Consider the following 18,531-nt stretch of genomic DNA (forward strand, 5'->3'; position numbering starts at 1 on the left):
ATATTTCTTTTTTCCCCCCCATCTTGTATGTTTCAATTTGCAATAGTTCAGCAGCAAGAGTAGTAATTAACAAGGAAAACATTTTTATGAAAAAGTATTTTAAGTTATTTTCGGAGGCCTGGGTGGCTCAGTCAGTTAGGCAACTGCCTTCGGCTCAGGTCGTGATCCCAGGGTCCTGGGATTGAGTCCCGAATCAGGCTCCTTGCTCAGCGGGGTGCCTCCTTCTCCCTCTGCCTGCCCCTCCCCTGCTTGTGCTCTCTCACTCACTCTCTCTCTCTGACAAATAAATAAATAAAATAAATTATTTTCAGTATTGCATCCTGGGGCAATATTGAAATGTTAAATATTAGTCTGAATGAAAAAAGTGAAATAAAATTAATGACAGTTAAATAATCAAATTTGATAAATCAACCCAACATTGGAGTTCCTTAAGAATATTTTTCCTTTCACACGGAACTTCATGTTATTATTATTTGAAAGAACTAGTGTTTCACCCAGCAAAGAGCCATACTTACTTGAATTGGCCAAGAAAAAATTTAAGGGCCTCACTTCTAAGAAACAGAGCAAAGTATGATTCATGCAAGCATTTTTTTCAGTAGCAGCCCTGACACCAAGCAATTCTTCCTAACAAAGCCCCACCTAACACCTTCAGCAACCAGCAACTTAGTAACAGATATATATCTATTTTTTCCTTTAAAGGATTTTATTTTATTATTTTAAAAAAGATTTTATTTATTTGAGAGACATATATATATATATATATATAGAGAGAGAGAGAGAGAGAGAGAGAGAGAGCACAAGCAGGGGCAGCAGCATAGGGAGAGAGAAAGAAGCAGGCTCCCTGCTGAGCAGGACCCCAGAACCGGATCATGACTTGAGCTGAAGGTAGACGCTCAACTGATTGAGCCACCCACATGCCCCCTTTAAAGGATTTTAGAGAAAACTTACTAAGTAAATTTCATAGGTGGCAGCTTGTGTGTCTACTATTTGACTTCTTAAAACATACCTTTTTGTTGTTGTTACCCTTTCCCAGGTGCAGGAAATTTCAGTGCTGATGGTGGGGACCAAAGGAAATTATTCTTGGTAGAAACAGTCCATCTTCATGAGTGACCCTTCAGCCACAAAATGCTGTTCTTTTTGAGTTGCCCTTAATTGCTTTTGTCCTTCCTCCTACTCCCATAGAAATTCTCTGAGGTCCTGGTCTTGGCTTATCTTTCTGCACAGGATTTCATTTACTTCCACAGCTTCAAGTATCCCTGAAATTGTGATGTCAACAAATATAATTCATTAATTTATTTAACAAATATCTATTGTACCCATCGTGATAAGGACCATGCTGCTAAGTATTGATGAACAAGATAGGTACAAGTTTCCACATTTCCAGCTTCCTACTGACCATCTCCCCTTGGAATCCTAAATTCAATATGCTCCAAAGTGGGGTCTTTATCATCTCCTCCAAACTGTTTCACTGCATGTCTGTGAGTTGCACCACGCTTTGCCTAATTCCCCTGGGGCTCATCCTTGACTCTTCTCTTTCAGTTCCTATATTTGATGCCCAGATTTTGAAAACTGCTATCTAATTCCATCTCTCCATGGTCAGCACTACTGCCTTCATTCAGGATCTCCACCTCTTTTCCCTGGTCATGGCAATAGCTTCCTTATTTGTCTCTTTATTTGACTCCCACATCTTCTTGGTCCCCTAAATCTATCTCTCTGCAGCTGCCAGAATGATCAATAATACAACCCAGTGTGGTCATTCACCTATTTGAAACTCTGAATTTCTTGGGGCACCTGGGTGGCTCCGTTGGTTAAGCGTCTACCTCGGCTCAGGTCATGATCCTGGGATCCTGGGATTGAACCCATGTCAGGCTCCCTGCTGAGCGGGGAGCCTGCTTCTCCTTCTCCCTCTGTCCCTCTCCACACTTGTTCTCTCTCTCTCAAATAAATAAATACAATCTTAAAACAAAAAACAAAAAACACAGTTCAAATGAGTTAACTTCATCTCTCAAAAGTCTTAAAGTACATTCCAAAATTAATTAAGCATTCTTCCTAGGCCAGTTACTGTGCTAGGTTCTGGTACTATAAAGATGAACAAAACAGGTAAAATCCTTCCCAGACTACTGCTAAACAAGGAAGGACAAAACAATGATGTATGTGTAAACCTAGAGATATAGGTAGATACCAGTTCCTGTAGAAGGATAAAGAAGACCCCTTGCCCCCATTTCCAAGTCTTTGCTGTTCTCTGAGGAAAGAGATTCCATAATCCCTTAATTAGACAAGTGTTCAACAGATTTCTTCTCTTTTCAGAAGTCTGTCCTGGCATTTCAGTTTTTTATTTCCATGGGGATAGGATAGACTATTAAGATTTCCTTGGCCCAGGAGCACTATTTTGGTTCTTGAATGAGACAAATAAGCCCAAGTGCCCTAGCCCAGGGCCTGGCACATGGAAGATACAATATATGGTAATTTTTTTCTGGCTGAAGTAGGACTGTGTGTTGTTGGTTTAACCTTCCCATAGCAATAACCATCCACTATTAAGCTCTGAACTTCTACAATTCCCCTGCTGCTTCTAGAAGGAAATGAATAATGACCAAATAACTGTTCACCTCAGGCAGAGAAGGAAACAAACAAAAATCACTTATGTTGCTAGATAGAATGGGAAATGCCAAAAAATTTTGAGATGCTCAGCCAGCATGACACAGCATGTTTCCATTTCTTAGCTGCTGTGATGTACAAGGGAGTTAATAGGATGGTGGTGGTGGGAGCAGTGATGGGCTCAGAAAGGGGACATAATATACTTATTACATGCTCCTATTTTATATCAGGTGCTCTGTTGTGTCTTGGGGACACAGAGATGGGTGTAACCCAAACCTTACTTTCCAGAAAGTCAGTCTAGCAAGAAGAGGTAGGCATATAAACACGTAAAATAGCTTAAGAGCTATTTTGTACAGCTTTTGGCCATATAGGATATTTTGGGACACAAAATATAATTGATAAATTATATGAATGAATGAATGAATAAATAAATAGATAAATAAATAAATAAAAATGATAAATTCTGGGGATGAGCAAAAGTCAGAACAACTTCAGAGGAATTCTGGGGATGAGCCAAGGTCAGGAACAGTTTCAGAGGAAGTCATGCTTCAGCTGAGTCTTCAAAAAGACATTTTCTCTAGGCTAACTAGGAGGCAACAGATTCTTCATATTTGAACAAAAGCCTTAAGTCTTGAAACAGCGACGCATTGTTCTGGGTGTTACAATCAATCTAGGAGCAACGAAGAATTCTAGCAATAAAAGCTAACGTTTCTAACGTATAAGAACTAGGAATTGTGCTAAGTGAGCAACAAAGATGATCTCACAGAATTAATAGTATTCCCATTTTACAGGTGAGAAAAGGCTCTTGCCTGAAGGCCACACATAAAATGACACTGAGGGTTTTTTCTTTAATTTTTTTATTGTTATGTTAATCCCCATACATTACATCATTAGTTTTAGATGTAGTGTTCCATGATTCATTGTTTGTGCATAACACCCAGTGCTCCATGCAGAATGTGCCCTCCTCAATACCCATCACCAGGCTAACCCATCCTCCCACCCCCCTCCCCTCTAGAACCCTCAGTTTGTTTTTCAGAGTCCTGTCATCTCTCATGGTTCGTCTCCCCCTCCGATTCCCCCCCTTCATTCTTCCCCTCCTGCTACCTTCTTCTTCTTCTTTTTTTTCTTAACATATATTGCATTATTTGTTTCAGAGGTACAGATCTGAGATTCAACAGTCTTGCACAATTCACAGAGCTTACCAGAGCACATACCCTCCCCAGTGTCTATCACCCAGTCACCCCATCCCTCCCACCCCACCCCCCACTCCAGCAACCGTCAGTTTGTTTCCTGAGATTAAGAATTCCTCATATAGGGGCGCCTGGGTGTCTCAGTTGGTTAAGTGGCTGCCTTCGGCTCAGATCATGATCCTGGAGTCCCGGGATCGAGTCCCGCATCGGGCTCCCTGCTCGGCGGGGAGTCTGCTTCTCCCTCTGACCCTCTCCCCTCTCATGTGCTCTCTCTCTCAGGTAAATAAATAAAATCTTAAAAAAAAAAAAAAAGAATTCCTCATATCAGTGAGGTCATATGATACATATGACTTATTTCGCTCAGCATAATACCCTCCAGTTCCAGCTACATCGTTGCAAATGGCAAGATCTCATTCCTTTTGATGGCTGCATAATATTCCATTGTATATATATACACCACATCTTCTTTATCCATTCATCTGTTGATGGACATTTTGGCTCTTTCCACAGTTTGGCTATTGTGGACATTGCTGCTATAAACATCCGGGTGCACGTACCCTTTCGGATCCCTACTTTTGTATCTTTGGGGTAAATACCCAGTAGTGCAATTGCTGGATCATATGGTAGCTCTATGACACTGAGTTTTAATTCAGGAAACGGACTACAGAGCCCCAGTTTTTTAAAACCACAAACCAGAGGAGTGCAACGATCAGATTTCAGAAAGATTCCCTCCAGCAGCTTTGGAAGGAGTAGGCAGGAGAAGGAAAGCGGCAATCCTGGAAATCAGAATAATGAAGGAGATTGAGTACTGAGGCAGCACTAGGGCAGAGGCTGCGGGGATCAGTATTTGGGAAATATTTGGATAGTTTTCAGTGCTTGGTGTGGATTAGACGTGATCCTCTGTAGGTCAACGGGACCATAAGCCTGGTCTGGGCCTTGAGGGAAAGACGCACAGGGTACCCTCGCAGAGATCCCAGATTAACCGAGGCGTTCGGCTTTGGAGACACTCGCTCTGGGCTCTGCGACCCCAAACGTCGGCAGCAGGGAGGGGTATCCGTGCCTTCCGTGCCCGAGCCCGCCCACAGCGAGGGAAAGCGCTGAGTCATTCTGGCGGGGCGCGTTGGGTCGGGGCGGGGCTCGGACTACATCCCCCTCCTCTCTCCTCCTCCTGCACCCCCGGCCCGCTCTGACTCTCGCGAGAGCCCTAGAGGCTATAAAGGCGGCGCCCCGCGCGCGCGTTCCACGCGTCTTCTTCCTGCCTTGTCTTCGGCGTTTTTGTTCGCAGAGTCGGTGAGAAGGTTCCCCACACCCGGGTCGTCGCCTTTTCCTCATTCTTCTGGGGTCGTGCCCTTCTCAGCTTGGGTTCTGTGACGGGGGAGGTGGACGGGCGAGGTCTGACGCTTGAGCGTGGTTAGGCGGTTCGCGCACCCTCCCGTGGGCCTCCCTTGCGGATGCGGGGACCTGTTTAAACTCTTAGACGAACGTCGGCTCGAGTTTCCTTTTTCCCCGGCAATCCGAGCAGAGGGTGCTTACTGGCTTGGCGTGGTGGGCTCTCAGTGAATCTCCCAGGCGGGGCGGGTTCGGGAAGCTTCTAGAATGGACCTGGAAATTGACCTGAGGCTACCCGCGCGTCATGTGGTAGAGGTAGAGGCTGTTCCCCGGTCCTGAGCGGTGACTAGATGGGGAGTCTCGGGTACTGATTCCCTTGTCTGCCTTTATTTTTTGCGTTTGCTGAATAGGGATTGTGGTGATCCCAAATTCGTTTGTGAAGACTGCGTTGTTTTTTTTTTTTTTTTGGCTGGTGCTTACCGAAGTGTTACGGTGGGGGGTTGATCATGCGAGCGGCTGGAGGGAACCTGAAGTGGGGCTTCGGGGCGTGGCTTTCGCCAGGAAAGTTCGTGGGCAGACCCACGGAGGCCCACACCGGCTTGAGGTCCTACGTGCGGCCTTTACCCCGCTGAGTCGGACTTTAGTGGAGTGGGGACCACCTCGAAAAGCAGGTTTGGACGAGAAGGTAGTTTATGTTAGGGTCACACCCTATATATTTGGTCGCCAAATTGCAGTTTGCCTTACTAGTTTTTTGTTTGGTATTAAGCATTAGAAAGTTTGCAATATTCGATGCTCACAACGATTTTTTTGGTTGTGGTATCATGCACCAAAAACACTTTGGAACGTGGAATATTAGCTCCTTGGGTCTTTCAAACTGATGGCTTACTGGTTTATAGAGCTCAGCTCCCTGTCTTTGTTGACTTGGGTGAATCCAGTGTAGCATTTCTTTTTTTAGCAGTAAGTAATTTTTTTGTTCTTGTTTTTTTTTTTTTTTTACAGTAAGGATTTTTTTTTTTTTTAAAGATTAAGTAATCTCTAAACCCAGCGTGGGACTGGAACCCACAACCCTGAGATCAAGAGTCACATGCTCCACCAACTAAGCCAGCCAGGCTCCCCAGCAATAAATAGACTCTTGTTCTACTTATTATTGCTCCAGAATCCCGGCCCCAAGATCAGAAACCCATTTTTGAAAGGACTTCTACGGCTTAAACACAACCCCTAAGGTTTTGGAATTGAGCATATGCCAGAATCCTGGTCTTGTGTCTTGAAAAGTTGGATTGGCTTTAGGGTTGTGTGCTGTGTTGGGCAAATGCACCTGGAGAAAGGTCAAGTGTGCTTCCTGAATTAGGAAGGCAAATGGAAGGTGCAGTCCAGGGAAAGGGCAACATGACCACTTCTAGAAATAGACATTATGGCATTGTTTATTTGGGCTCAGGTTTGAGGCTGAACCTTCCTCTGTGCTTTTTATATAATGAAACTACAGAAGAAAATGCCATTGCACAAATGATAGTAAAGAAATAGCAATAGAGGTTACTTCAGTTTAAAAAAAAATTGCTGCTTTTAAATGAAAACAAAAGCTGATATTCAGAGACTTTTTTTTTTTTTAAGATTTTATTTTATTTATTTGAGAGAGAGAATGAGAGACAGCACGAGAGGGAAGAGGGCAGAGGGAGAAGCAGACCCCCTGCTGAGCAGGGAGCCCGATGTGGGACTCGATTCTGGGACTCCAGGATCATGACCTGAGCCGAAGGCAGTCGCTTAACCAACTGAGCCACCCAGGCGCCTCCAGAGACGGTTTTTTAAGAAAGTGACCCTGAGAACGCAGGGGAAGGAGGAAGGAACAGGGGGAGAGAATCTCAAGCAGGCTCCGTGCTCAGCCCTGAGATCAAGAGTCAAGGACGCTTAACAACCTGAGCCACCCACACGCCCCTGTAATGCTGATTTTGTTTCAGAAGTCGGAAAGCTCAGTTTATGCGTCAATACTAATATAAAAATTAATGTATATACTAAGGTCACTGGACATTCCGCCTCTAAGTAGAAGAAGGGTGTTGGTTACTTAGAAAAACAGGGCTTGTTTCTAATTCACTTGGTCTTTTATCTCCAGCTGATAGCACGATGTCTTCAGGAAATGCCAAAATTGGGCATCCTGCCCCCAACTTCAAAGCCACAGCTGTTATGCCAGATGGCCAGTTCAAAGACCTCAGCCTATCTGACTACAAAGGTAAGAGTAATTAATTAGATTCATTAAAATGGAATTATTTTACAATCTAGGATTGCTCATTAGATTTCTCTTTTTGTTAGGTTTGATTGTAAAATGACATGTATCCTAGGTCATAGTCTTCAGGGTAGGAGTATGTTGAAGGAGTGATTAACAACCATGGTCACTGATAGACACCCTAGGTTCAGACTGCTTATGGAAAAAGCCCATGCTTCATTATGCCTGGACATACTAGCTCAATTATCTTCTCAATACTCAATTGTATTACTGTTTTGGGAGATACTCATTATGTCATTGAAAGCTCGTCTTCAGAGGTTAAACTGTTTAAGTTTATGAAATATAGGGACGCCTGGGTAGCTCAGTTGTTAAGCGTCTGCCTTCGGCTCAGGTCATGATCTCAGGGTCCTGGGATCGAGCCCCACATCGGGCTCCCTGCTCCGCGGGAAGCCTGCTTCTCCCTCTCCCACTCCCCCTGCTTGTGTTCTCTCTCTCGCTGTGTCTCTCTCTGTCAAAAAATAAATAAAATCTTAAAATATATATATATATGTCAGCTGCTGTATTATTAGGCAGAGGCTTAGGCACATTCCCTTGACTGTTAGCCCCAGGAGAAGAGTTGATGTTGCAGTTGGAACAATTCTCTTTCCTGTGATAGTTTCATGCAGACACTTGGCTAGCTCTGATGAGCCTCTTTTTTTTTTTTTTTTTAACCTTGCAGTCCTGGAACAGCAGGGTTTTTTGGGATAGTTGATACACAAGATTCCTTGAAGTGCAAACCGGAAACTCAGGTGTTAAGTGTACCTTTTTTAGTGGCATAGTAATTAGTTCTTGGACTCAGCTTTTGCGTAGAACATGTGATTAAGGTTTCCTAACACTTCACACTTGTTTTGAATGAGAAGCAGTTAAGAGGGGCCCTATGGAGGGAAGCTCCCCTGGCAAACAAGTAGCACCATAGGGAGGTGACCCTGGCCCAAAGGTAAAGGCTCGAGGTTTAGAAAGACAGGTTTAGAAAAAGCTGCTCTCTCCTCCAGGGCTTGACCTGCTGAGGCTTCAAAGTGCTTGTTAGGTAAAGCTCTGGAGAAGTTGTTCAGATGAGTTCAGAGTTTCCAGTGATTCTGGTTTTCAGAGTAAATGTCAAAAGGAACAGCTTATTTTGACTTTCAGACATTGCCGCTACCTGGAAATGAGTGAATACTTGGAACTCTTCAGTAACTCAACTTATTAGTTATGGTGAGAGGCTGCTTGGCCAGTTGAAGAGCTACTTCTACTGGTAATCTGAGTGACTTCAGTAAAATTTAAACTAGAGATCCTGTTATCTTACTAGGACTTTTGGAACTTTTGCCTCAAATTTTTTTCTTGTCCAATTAGGCTTGTTAGGAATAAATTAGTGGTGATTTAGATGATCACTTAAACCTTACCTGTCCCGTTACTATGGTTCATTGTGGAAGAAATGTCAAGGTTCTGGTTTCCTCTTTTTTGGTCTTTTTATTGACTTGCAAGACAGAATCCAGTAATTGAGCTTTTCCTGTGCATTAATTGTATGTATTGGCATTTATCTAGTAAGTAATTGCATCCTTGGTTTTGTTTTTCTTTATTGGAGAACTTGGTGTTTGTGCTAATTTTAACTATCTAGAGATCAAAATCAGACTGAGCTGTGTTTATCTTGTAATTGGCAGCTAATGGGGAGGCAGGAAAATAAAGCATAGAACTGAAAGGAAGTTTTTTTCATGCAGGCTCTCCTACAACAAGATGTTCTAAACTAGCTGCTAGGAGACATCTGTGTTGAGTCTTGGCATTTAGCAGTTGTTGTCTACTACCATCAACTTAAAAAGACTTTTTTTCCATAGGAAAAGTTCTTTAGGTTTTTTTTTTTTAATTGTGATCATTTTTTTCTTTTTAAAAGAGATTTTATTTGAAAGAGATAGCTAGGGAGGGCAAGAACAGGGAGGAGAGGGAGAAGCTGACTCTGCGCTGACCAGGGAGCCCCATGCATGGTAGATCCCAACTCCTCAGGATCATGACCTGAGCCGAAGGCAGATGCTTAACCGATTGAGCCACCCAGGTGCCCCTAAGATTTTATTTTATTATTTTTTTAAGATTTTTATTTATTTATTTGACAGAGCGAGAGAGAGGGAACACAAGCGGGGGAGTGGGAGAGGGAGAAACAGGCTTCCCACTGAGCAGGGATCCCAATGCAGGGCTCGATCCCAGGACCTTGGTATCATGACCTGAGCCGAAGGCAGACGTTTAATGACTGAGCCACCCAGGTGCCCCCTAAGATTTTATTTTTTTTTAAAGATTTACTTATTTAATTTAATTTAATTTTTTTTTTTAAAGATTTTATTTATTTATTTGACAGAGAGACACAGCGAGAGAGGGAACACAAGCAGGGGGAGTGGGGGAGGGAGAAGCAGGCCTCCCGCCGAGCAGGGAGCCCGATGTGGGACTCGATCCCAGGATCACGACCCGAGCCGAAGGCAGACGCTCAACGACTGAGCCACCCAGGCGCCCAAAGATTTACTTATTTTAGAGCAAGAGTTTGCTTGCCTGTGCGAGGTGGAGGAAAAGAATCTCAAGCAGACCCTTTTAGGGTGGAGTCTACCTTGAGATTATGACCTGACCCGAAATCCAAGAGTTGGATGCTGAACACACTGAGTCACCACGATACTTCAGGATTTTAAGTTATCTCTACACCCAGTGTGGGGATCAAACACACAACTCCGAGATCAAGAGTTACCAGGGGCATGTCGGTTAAGCGTACGACTCTTGATTCTGGATCAGGTTGTGAGATAGAGCCCACGTTGGGCTCCGTGCTGGGTGTGGATCCTGCCTAAGATTCTCTTTCCCTCTCCCTCTGCGCCCCACTCCCTTCCCCCAAAGCCATGAGCTCCACCGGGTGCCCCTTGGTTTTTATTCTTTGTAAAGCAAGGAAGTGTGTTTCAAAGGTAAACTTTTGGCTCTTCTCCCCCCCCAGGAAAATACATCGTGTTCTTTTTTTACCCTCTTGACTTCACCTTTGTGTGCCCCACGGAGATCATTGCTTTCAGTGACAGGGCAGAAGAATTTAAGAAACTCAACTGTCAAGTGATTGGTGCTTCTGTGGATTCTCATTTCTGTCATCTGGCATGGTAAATCTCTTCGTCAGTTTTGCCTGTGAACTTTGAACTAAGTAGCAACTGGGACTGGGGGGCTTTGACAAAAGACTTGCTCAGGTATTGCCTTCTAGCTCCTGATGGAAGGAGTGCAAAGGCTCTGACTTCCTCTTGTTGCTCTCTTACTACCTGGCAGCAGAGGAGAAGCAGCTTGGGTTGCAGCTTGAGTGTACCCTGGTGACCTAAACTATCTTCAGGCACTCACTTTACTCTGGGAAAAGTTTGGTCTTTGGCGGAAATTAGATTAGGAATGCTGAAAAAGGGAAGGAATAGATACAGTTAATCCTTTTGCTACACAAGAGTTTGAATGTGCTTGTATGTGTGCTTTTTGCTCTTAGGATCAACACACCCAAGAAACAAGGAGGACTGGGACCCATGAACATTCCCTTGGTATCAGACCCCAAGCGTACCATCGCTCAGGACTATGGAGTCTTAAAGACTGATGAAGGCATCTCGTTCAGGTATATTCCTGCCAGGGGGACTGACATTTCATCAAAATTATCTGATTGACTTGAGGGCCTTTTGGAGAAAGGTAGGGCCCTGATCTGTAGACTCCTTTTTCCTTTCATTGTTTTGTGTGTGTGTGTGTGTGTTGTTTTTTTTTTTTTTTTAAGATTTTATTTGACAGGGAAAGAGCCAGAGAGTACAAGTGGGGAAATGGGAGAGGGGAGAAGCAGGCTCCCCAGGGAGCAGGGAGCCCAATGCGGGCTTGATCCCAGGACCCTGGGATTATGACCTGAGCCGAAGGCAGACACTTAACCAGACTGAGCCACCCAAGCACCCCTATTTATTTATTTATTTATTTATTTATTTATTTATTTATATATATATTTTTAAAGATTTTATGTATTTATTTGACAGAGTGAGAGAGGGAATACAAGCAGGGGGAGTGGGAGAGGGAGAAGCAGGCTTCTGTGGAGCAGGGAGCCCAATGCGGGGCTCGATCCCAGGACCCTGGGATCATGACCTGAGCTGAAGGCAGACGCTTAATGACTGAGCCACCCAGGCACATACATATATACATCCGTACATACATACATACATTTATTTATTATTTATTTATTTATTATTTATTTTTTAAAGATTTTATTTTTAAGTCCTCTATACCTAATGTGGGGCTTGAACTCTCAACCTCGAGACGAAGAGTTGCACGCTCCACTGACTGAGCCAGCCAGGCACCCCCATCACTGTATAAGTTTAAAGCATACAGGATAATGATCCCATTTCGTTCATATTCCTTCCTCCTTCCCTTCCTCCACATCCAGTGTGGGGCTCTAACCCACAAATCACACGTTCTTCTGAGTGAGCCAGCCAGGTACTCCTCGTTTCATTATTTATGCAGGAAGACAAAGCCAATGCAAGTCTGGGAGGCCAGCACATTTTCATTCCCACTGCATCTCTGTTCTAACGAAGCAATTTCTAAACCTGAACTGCATATCCCTCAAACCTTCAATCTCTTCTTCCCAGGGGCCTCTTTATCATTGATGACAAAGGTATCCTTAGGCAGATCACGGTAAATGACCTTCCTGTCGGCCGCTCTGTGGATGAGACTCTGCGACTGGTTCAGGCCTTCCAGTTTACTGACAAGCATGGGGAAGGTAAGCCAATCCACCTGGTGACTTTGACAACAGAATTGTGGTAGGAAAGGAAAGATGGCAGGAACAAGGTCTACCAAATAAAAGTATGTCTGTTCAAGAAATTAAAATCTCTCTAGTGGATTATGGGGTGAGGTAACGGAAAAGCTTGGGAGGAGAATATATAAAGGCTTTTTGTTCTAGCTGCATAGTCTCTGCTTCTGCCCTGCTCATTTAGAATCATTGCTGCAGCTTTTAACTTACTAAAGGAGTGTAGGAGGATCTCATAGGTGTGTATAAGGGCAAAAAAAAATGTTTGAGAATTACATCTAGAGATACAGCATGCCATTCTTGGGCAAGTGTTTATTGGCAGAAGAGCTTTTAATTCCTGTGATCATATTTGTTTTATTAGTTTTTTTTTTTTTAAAGTATTTATTTGAGAGCGAGACAGAGAGATAGAGACAGCACAGAGTGGGGAGGTGAGGGAGAAGCAGCCCCACCTGAGGCTTGATCCCCAGGACCCTGGACCCATGACAGCAGAGAATCAACTGACAGAGCCACCCAGGTGCCCCTAGTTGTGTTTTTTTTTTTTTTTTAAGATTTTACTTATTTGACAGAGTACGAGCAGGGGTGCAGCAGTGAGCAGGGAGCCCCTGAGATCATGACCTGAGCTGAAGGCAGCTTAACCGACTGAGCCACCCAGGCACCCCTCTTTTTATCTTCCTAAATTACATTGTATTGTTGTGGTGGTGTCATATTTGTAAGAATTAGAATCCGCAAATAACCAAATTACGTAAATGTTCATGTAAAAAAATTTTTTTTTTTAAAGATTTTATTTAACAGAGAGACACAGCGAGAGGGGGAATACAAGCAGGGGGAGTGGGAGAGGGAGAAGCAGGCTTCCTGCTGAGCAGGGAGCCCGATGCAGGGCTCGATCCCAGGATTCCGGGATGATGACCTGAGCCGAAGGCAGACGCTTAATGACTGAGCCACCCAGGCGCTCCCATGTAAAATTTTTTTTAAGGAGGAGTAGTTAGGGCTAGAGTATTTGAGATGAAATATCAAGGTTCTTCATTAGATGTTTCAGGATCAAAAATCATTTTATAAGTTTGTCCTTTTTTTTTTTTTTTTAAGATTTTATTATTCAACAGAGAGAGAGGGAACACAAGCATGGGGAGCGGGAGAGGGAGAAGCAGGCTTCCCGCTGAGCAGGGAGCCTGATGCGGGGCTCGATCCCAGGACCCTGGGATCATGACCTTATCTGAAGGCAGACACTTAACGACTGTGCCACCCAGGCGCCCCTATAAGTTTGTCCTACTAAAATCTACACATGACCTAGCAGATTCAACTTGGGGTTTTTATCTAGCATTTGCTAGAGTGTAGGCCTTCCTTGTGCTATTTCTCCAGCACTAGTACTTTCCTCATATTTTCATTACAGTTTTGGGATAAACTACTAGATCCCAGCTTTTGAGTTAGTAAGGCTGTAGCTTTTTGATCTTTTCCCCCCTCATTGGTGTATAGTTGTTGCCAGAATGAGACAGCCTTACCCTAACTAAGACTTAATTTAGTTTTTAAGGATTGAGGCTGCAAAAGTTGGCTATATGGGGGAATGGAGATCTTGAACCTCATAACCTCCCAAGCTAATGTAATTGAGGACAAAATAGTTGTGATCAAGTGCTGCTGAGGTAAGATGAAGTGCACAGGTGTACTTGGATGAATTTGCCTTACCTACATCTCATTTTCTTTCTTCAGGTGATAAAAGTTAAGACTAGTTTTCGAAGGCCCATGTCAGACCTGATCTTATGATACAGAACGTGAAAGTTGTTAAAGAGTCTGAATCAGTGGTGTCTGCTCAGGGGACCCAAAAGTGGTGGCTTGGCTAGAGTTGGAGGCTAATAGGAATCAGTGAGCAACTAGTATCCGAAGGCACCATTTGTAGAAGTATGTGTGGGCTTTACCTTAGTGCATTGAAGGAGCAGATAGCTCCTGAGACTGCCCCCTGCTGGGGGATGAGATTTAGCACAAAGACAGGAGGTGGGGCGTGGCAAAGCCCTTTATTGGACTCCCCACTGAGCAGGGAGCCCGATGGGGGGCTTGATCCCAGGGCCCTGGGATCATGACCTGAGCCAAAGGCAGACGCTTAACCATCTTGAGCCACCCAGGCGCCCGTACATATATATATATACATATATATATATACATATATATATATATATATATTTTTTTAAAGATTTTATTTTGACAGAGAGACACAGCGAGAGAAGGAACACAAGCAGGGGGAGTGGGAGAGGGAGAAGCAGGCTCCCGGCTGAGCAGGGAGCCTGACGCGGGGCTCGATCCCAGGACCCCGGGATCATGACCCGAGCTGAAGGCAGACGCTTAACGACTGAGCCACCCAGGCGCCCCCTGTACAAAGTAGAAAGTAGAGTAGAAAGTAGTTACTTAGTGCAAGAAGGGCCTTCTCTGTCAGTCCTACCCTTCAGGCTATCCAGGTTGGCAGAGTTAAACTAAGGGGGCAAACGGGTTGCTTTCTTTAGATCCCTCAAGGGCTTCCAGTGGGAAGAAACAGCTTAGTGTTTGTGGTTTTACAGAGTCTTGGCTTTGTTTACTTACTTAGCTTATTTCTTGGTATGGGGACAAATCATTAAAGTTTTTTTTTTTTAATTTTTTAATGTAGTACATATGGCATAATTTGTCATTTAAGTGTACAGTTTGGTGGCATTAATTACATACACAATGTTGTAGTGCATCCATCACCAATATTCTCTGGATGTTTCATCCCAGCCAGCTATAACCCATTAAGCAATAACTTCTCATTCCCCTTTACTTCCAGCCCTTGGTAACTTCTGTTTTCTGTGTCTATGAGTTTGTCTATTCTAGATATTTCATGTAAGTGAAATCATAACAATATTTGTCCATTTGTGTTTGGTTTCTTTCACTGAGCATAATGGATTCAAGGTTCTCAAGGTTCATGCTGCAGTGGGTATCAAAACCATTCTTTAAAGGCTGAATAATATTCCATTTTATGTATATATCATTTTGTGTATTCATCCATCTGTTGATGAACACAGGATTGTTTTCACCTTTTGGCTATTGTGAATAATGCTGCTAGAGTAATGGTAAGCAGGTGTCTGGATCTTTGTTTCCAATTATTTTGGTTATTTACATTAGAAGTGTAATTGCCGGGTCATGTAATTCTGTTCAGCTTCTTCAGGAACTACCAAACTGTTTTCTATAGCAGCTGCACCATTTCACATTCCCACCAGCAATACTAAATGTTTCTTTCCAACCTTGCCAACACTTTTTTTTTTTTTTAATACTCTATCCTGGTGGGTGTGAAGAGGTGTCCTTGTGCTTTTGATTTGCATGTCTGTAATGACTAGTGATACTGAGCATATTTTCATATGCTTATTGACCATTTTGTGTTCCCTTCTTCGGAGAAATGTCTTCTCAGGTCCTTTGACCATTTTGAACTGGGCTGTCTTTTTTTTTAAAGATTGTATTCATTTGAGAGTGAGAGCACAAGAGTGGGGTGAGGGGTAGAGGGGGAAGCAGACTCCCCACTGAGCAGGGAGCCCTATGCTGGGCTCAATCTCGGGACTCCAGGATCATGACCTGAGCTAAAGGCAGATGCTTAACCTGAGCCACCCTTGTGCCCTTGGGTTGTCTTTTTGTTGAATTGTGGGAGTTTTTTATACATTTTGGTTGTTAATCTCTCCTCAGATATACGATGTGTAAATATTTTCTCCCATTCTGTGTGTTAACTCTGTGAAAATGTCCTTTGTACAAAAGTTCTTAATTTTGATCAAGTTCAATTTAACTGTTCATTATTGAATACATTTCCAAATCCAAGGTCATGAAGTTTTTTATTCTTTAAGATTTATTTAAAGATATTTTTATTTTTATTTGACAGAGACACAGCGAGAGAGGGAATACAAGCAGGGGGAGTGGGAGAGGGAGAAGCAGGCCTCCTGCTGAGCAGGGAGCCCGACGTGGGGCCCGACCCCAGGACCCTGGGACCATGAGCTAAGCTGAAGGCAAACGCCCAACGACTGAACCACCCAGGCGCCCATGATTGATTTATTTTAGAGAGCACAGAGGGGAGGGGCAGAGGGAGATGGGGAGAGAGAATCTCAAGCAGACCGCTGAGTGTAGGGGTCCCCCATCCCAAGACCCAGGAGATCATGACCTGAGCTGAAACCAAGAGTTGGCCGCTCAACTGAGCCACCCAGGTGCCCCCGAGTTAATTTTTTGTATGTGGTGTGAAGTAGGGGTCTACTTCATTCTGGTTACATGTGGAAATCCAGCTGGTCCTAGCACCATTTGTTGAAGAGCATTTAAGGCTTTTTAAAATATGTATGTGAATCATACATAAAATTACTGAGGAAATAAAAATGCCCATTCACCCACCTATCTACTACTGTTAACAAATTTTATTTATTTACTTATTTATTTTTTAAAGATTTTATTTATTTGACAGAGAGATAGCGAGAGCAGGAACACAAGCAGGGGGAGTGGGAGAGTGAGAAGCAGGCTTCCCGCCGAGCAGGGAGCCCGATGCGGGACTCGATCCCAGGAACCTGGGATCATGACCTGAGCCGAAGGCAGACGCTTAACGACTGAGCCACCCAGGCGCCCATCTACTGTTAACAAATTTTAATAGTTGTGTTGCCATATATACTTTAGACATTATTTCTAGAACAAAGCATATACAATTGAAGCTGTTACTCTTTAAGTTTCAGGTGTTACATGCATAAATTTAGGTGTAATAGTATTAGGGCTATGGTGAGGATTAAATAACATGTTTATAGTTAGCCTTGCACTAAAAGGCTTGAAGGATCTCAGACTGTAGCATAGGCTTCCTGGTTCCAGAGTGTTCAGCCTTTCAAGGTATCAGATTTGGTTTTGAGCCCTTGGTCCGTTTGTCTCCCATTTGTTCATGGGAGGAAGGTCGAGCTCACAACTGAGCAGGTTATTAATTTAATACTTTTCTCTTGCAGTGTGCCCAGCTGGCTGGAAGCCTGGCAGTGATACCATCAAGCCTGATGTCCAGAAGAGCAAAGAATATTTCTCTAAGCAGAAGTGAGCGCCAGGTCATTTTAGGGCTGGGCTGCAGTGGGTGGCCATGAAAACAAAATCTTTTTTGTATTATTGTCATGCTTAGAACATAAAACTTTAGACACTGTGCAGATGTGGTATGGGGATAGGACAGGCCTTTCCTGCAGGGGTTGGGGAGGCCAGCCTTTCTTCCTCTGGAGAGAAGGGCCTGAGCTGTTACGGGGCAGGCCAGCTGTTATGTACAGTAGCAGGGCATCACTTTTTGTCTTTTGTTGTTTCTATTAAACTTGAACTGAGACCTTGTTGAGTCTTCATTTTGGGTGGGGGGGTACTAGGCTTTTGATGTTGAGAGGAATTTACGCTCTGCTTTCTCTTTTTAGGAGAAAATGAGGGTGAGACCTGCCTCAGAATCAGAAAATTACATTGGGGGCAGGGGGATATGCAAGTAGACACAGGAAATGGAAGTTGAACCAAGGTCGTAATTTCACTATATCTGGGGGGAGAAAGCAAGACCTGCGGTAATGTTGGCTAAAGCATTGCAATCTGTGCTATAGGTTAAAGCATAAATTGCAGGCTTTAGATTCAGGCCCCATGAGATTACTTGGACATTTACCTTTACACTACTGGGAGTGCTGTATGAGAACTTGAAGCTTGGCCTCTTATGATAAATGCCTGCCTGGTACTGGCTTTGTAAAAAGATCAGAAGTAGAGTCTTTGAAACTAAAAGGGGGTGGGGGAGACAAAGAGCCCTAGTGTTTATAGGCTAAAGCTTTCTGTATCAAAAGCACGGTGCTGGGGCGCCTGGATGGTTCGGTCGGTTAGGCGTCTGTCTTTGGCTCCAGTCACCATCCCAGGGTCTTGGGATTGAGCCCCATGTCAGGCTCCCTGCTCATGCTCACGCACTTGCTCGCTCTCAAAATCTTAAGATTTTACTTATTTGACAGAGCAGGAACACAAGCAGGGGAGCGAGAGAGGGAGAATCAGGGTCCTCATCAAGCAGGGAACCCCATGCGGGGCTTGATCCCAGGACCCTGGGATTATGATCTGAGCTGAAGGTAGACACTTAACGACTGAGCCACCCAGGCGCCCCTCAAAATCTTTAAAATAGAAAAAACACAGTGCTGAGCACTTCTTGGCTTCCTTGGATCCTAACCTTGATTTGAAGGTAGTCCTTTTTTGGCCCTCATTGATCTCATTGTCCTGAGGGAGGGATGTCTGGGTAGAAGGTGGGTGCCTCCTGAGCCCTTGTGGCTATGGAAGATTCAGAACTCAGTCTGTCGAGTATTCTGTACTCTTCCCAGACACCTGTCAGGTACTCCAGCCTATCCCCACCCCTCCAAGCAAGACCTCTGAGCAGCAGTACAGGATTCCCAGGGCTTTGAATGACAACGGACACCACTTGAATAAGCCAGGCATTG

At 44.0% G+C, this 18,531-nt stretch overlaps 1 protein-coding gene across 1 annotated transcript; it reads left to right on the forward strand.

Moving 5' to 3' along the window:
• Window positions 1-4,972: 4,972 nt before the first annotated feature.
• On the forward strand, window positions 4,973-17,411 carry PRDX1 (peroxiredoxin 1). The gene is made up of 6 exons (XM_035018700.1): window positions 4,973-5,075; window positions 7,219-7,335; window positions 10,304-10,457; window positions 10,820-10,942; window positions 11,949-12,079; window positions 17,056-17,411. Exons 2-6 carry the CDS (start codon window positions 7,230-7,232, stop codon window positions 17,139-17,141), a joined length of 600 nt encoding a protein of 199 aa, XP_034874591.1. The 5' UTR covers window positions 4,973-5,075; window positions 7,219-7,229; the 3' UTR covers window positions 17,142-17,411.
• Window positions 17,412-18,531: the final 1,120 nt, after the last annotated feature.

The sequence above is a fragment of the Mirounga leonina genome, unplaced genomic scaffold, assembly GCF_011800145.1.
Source record: "Mirounga leonina isolate KUSES-001 unplaced genomic scaffold, KU_Mleo_1.0 Mir_173, whole genome shotgun sequence".
Taxonomy (NCBI): Eukaryota; Metazoa; Chordata; class Mammalia; order Carnivora; family Phocidae; genus Mirounga; species Mirounga leonina.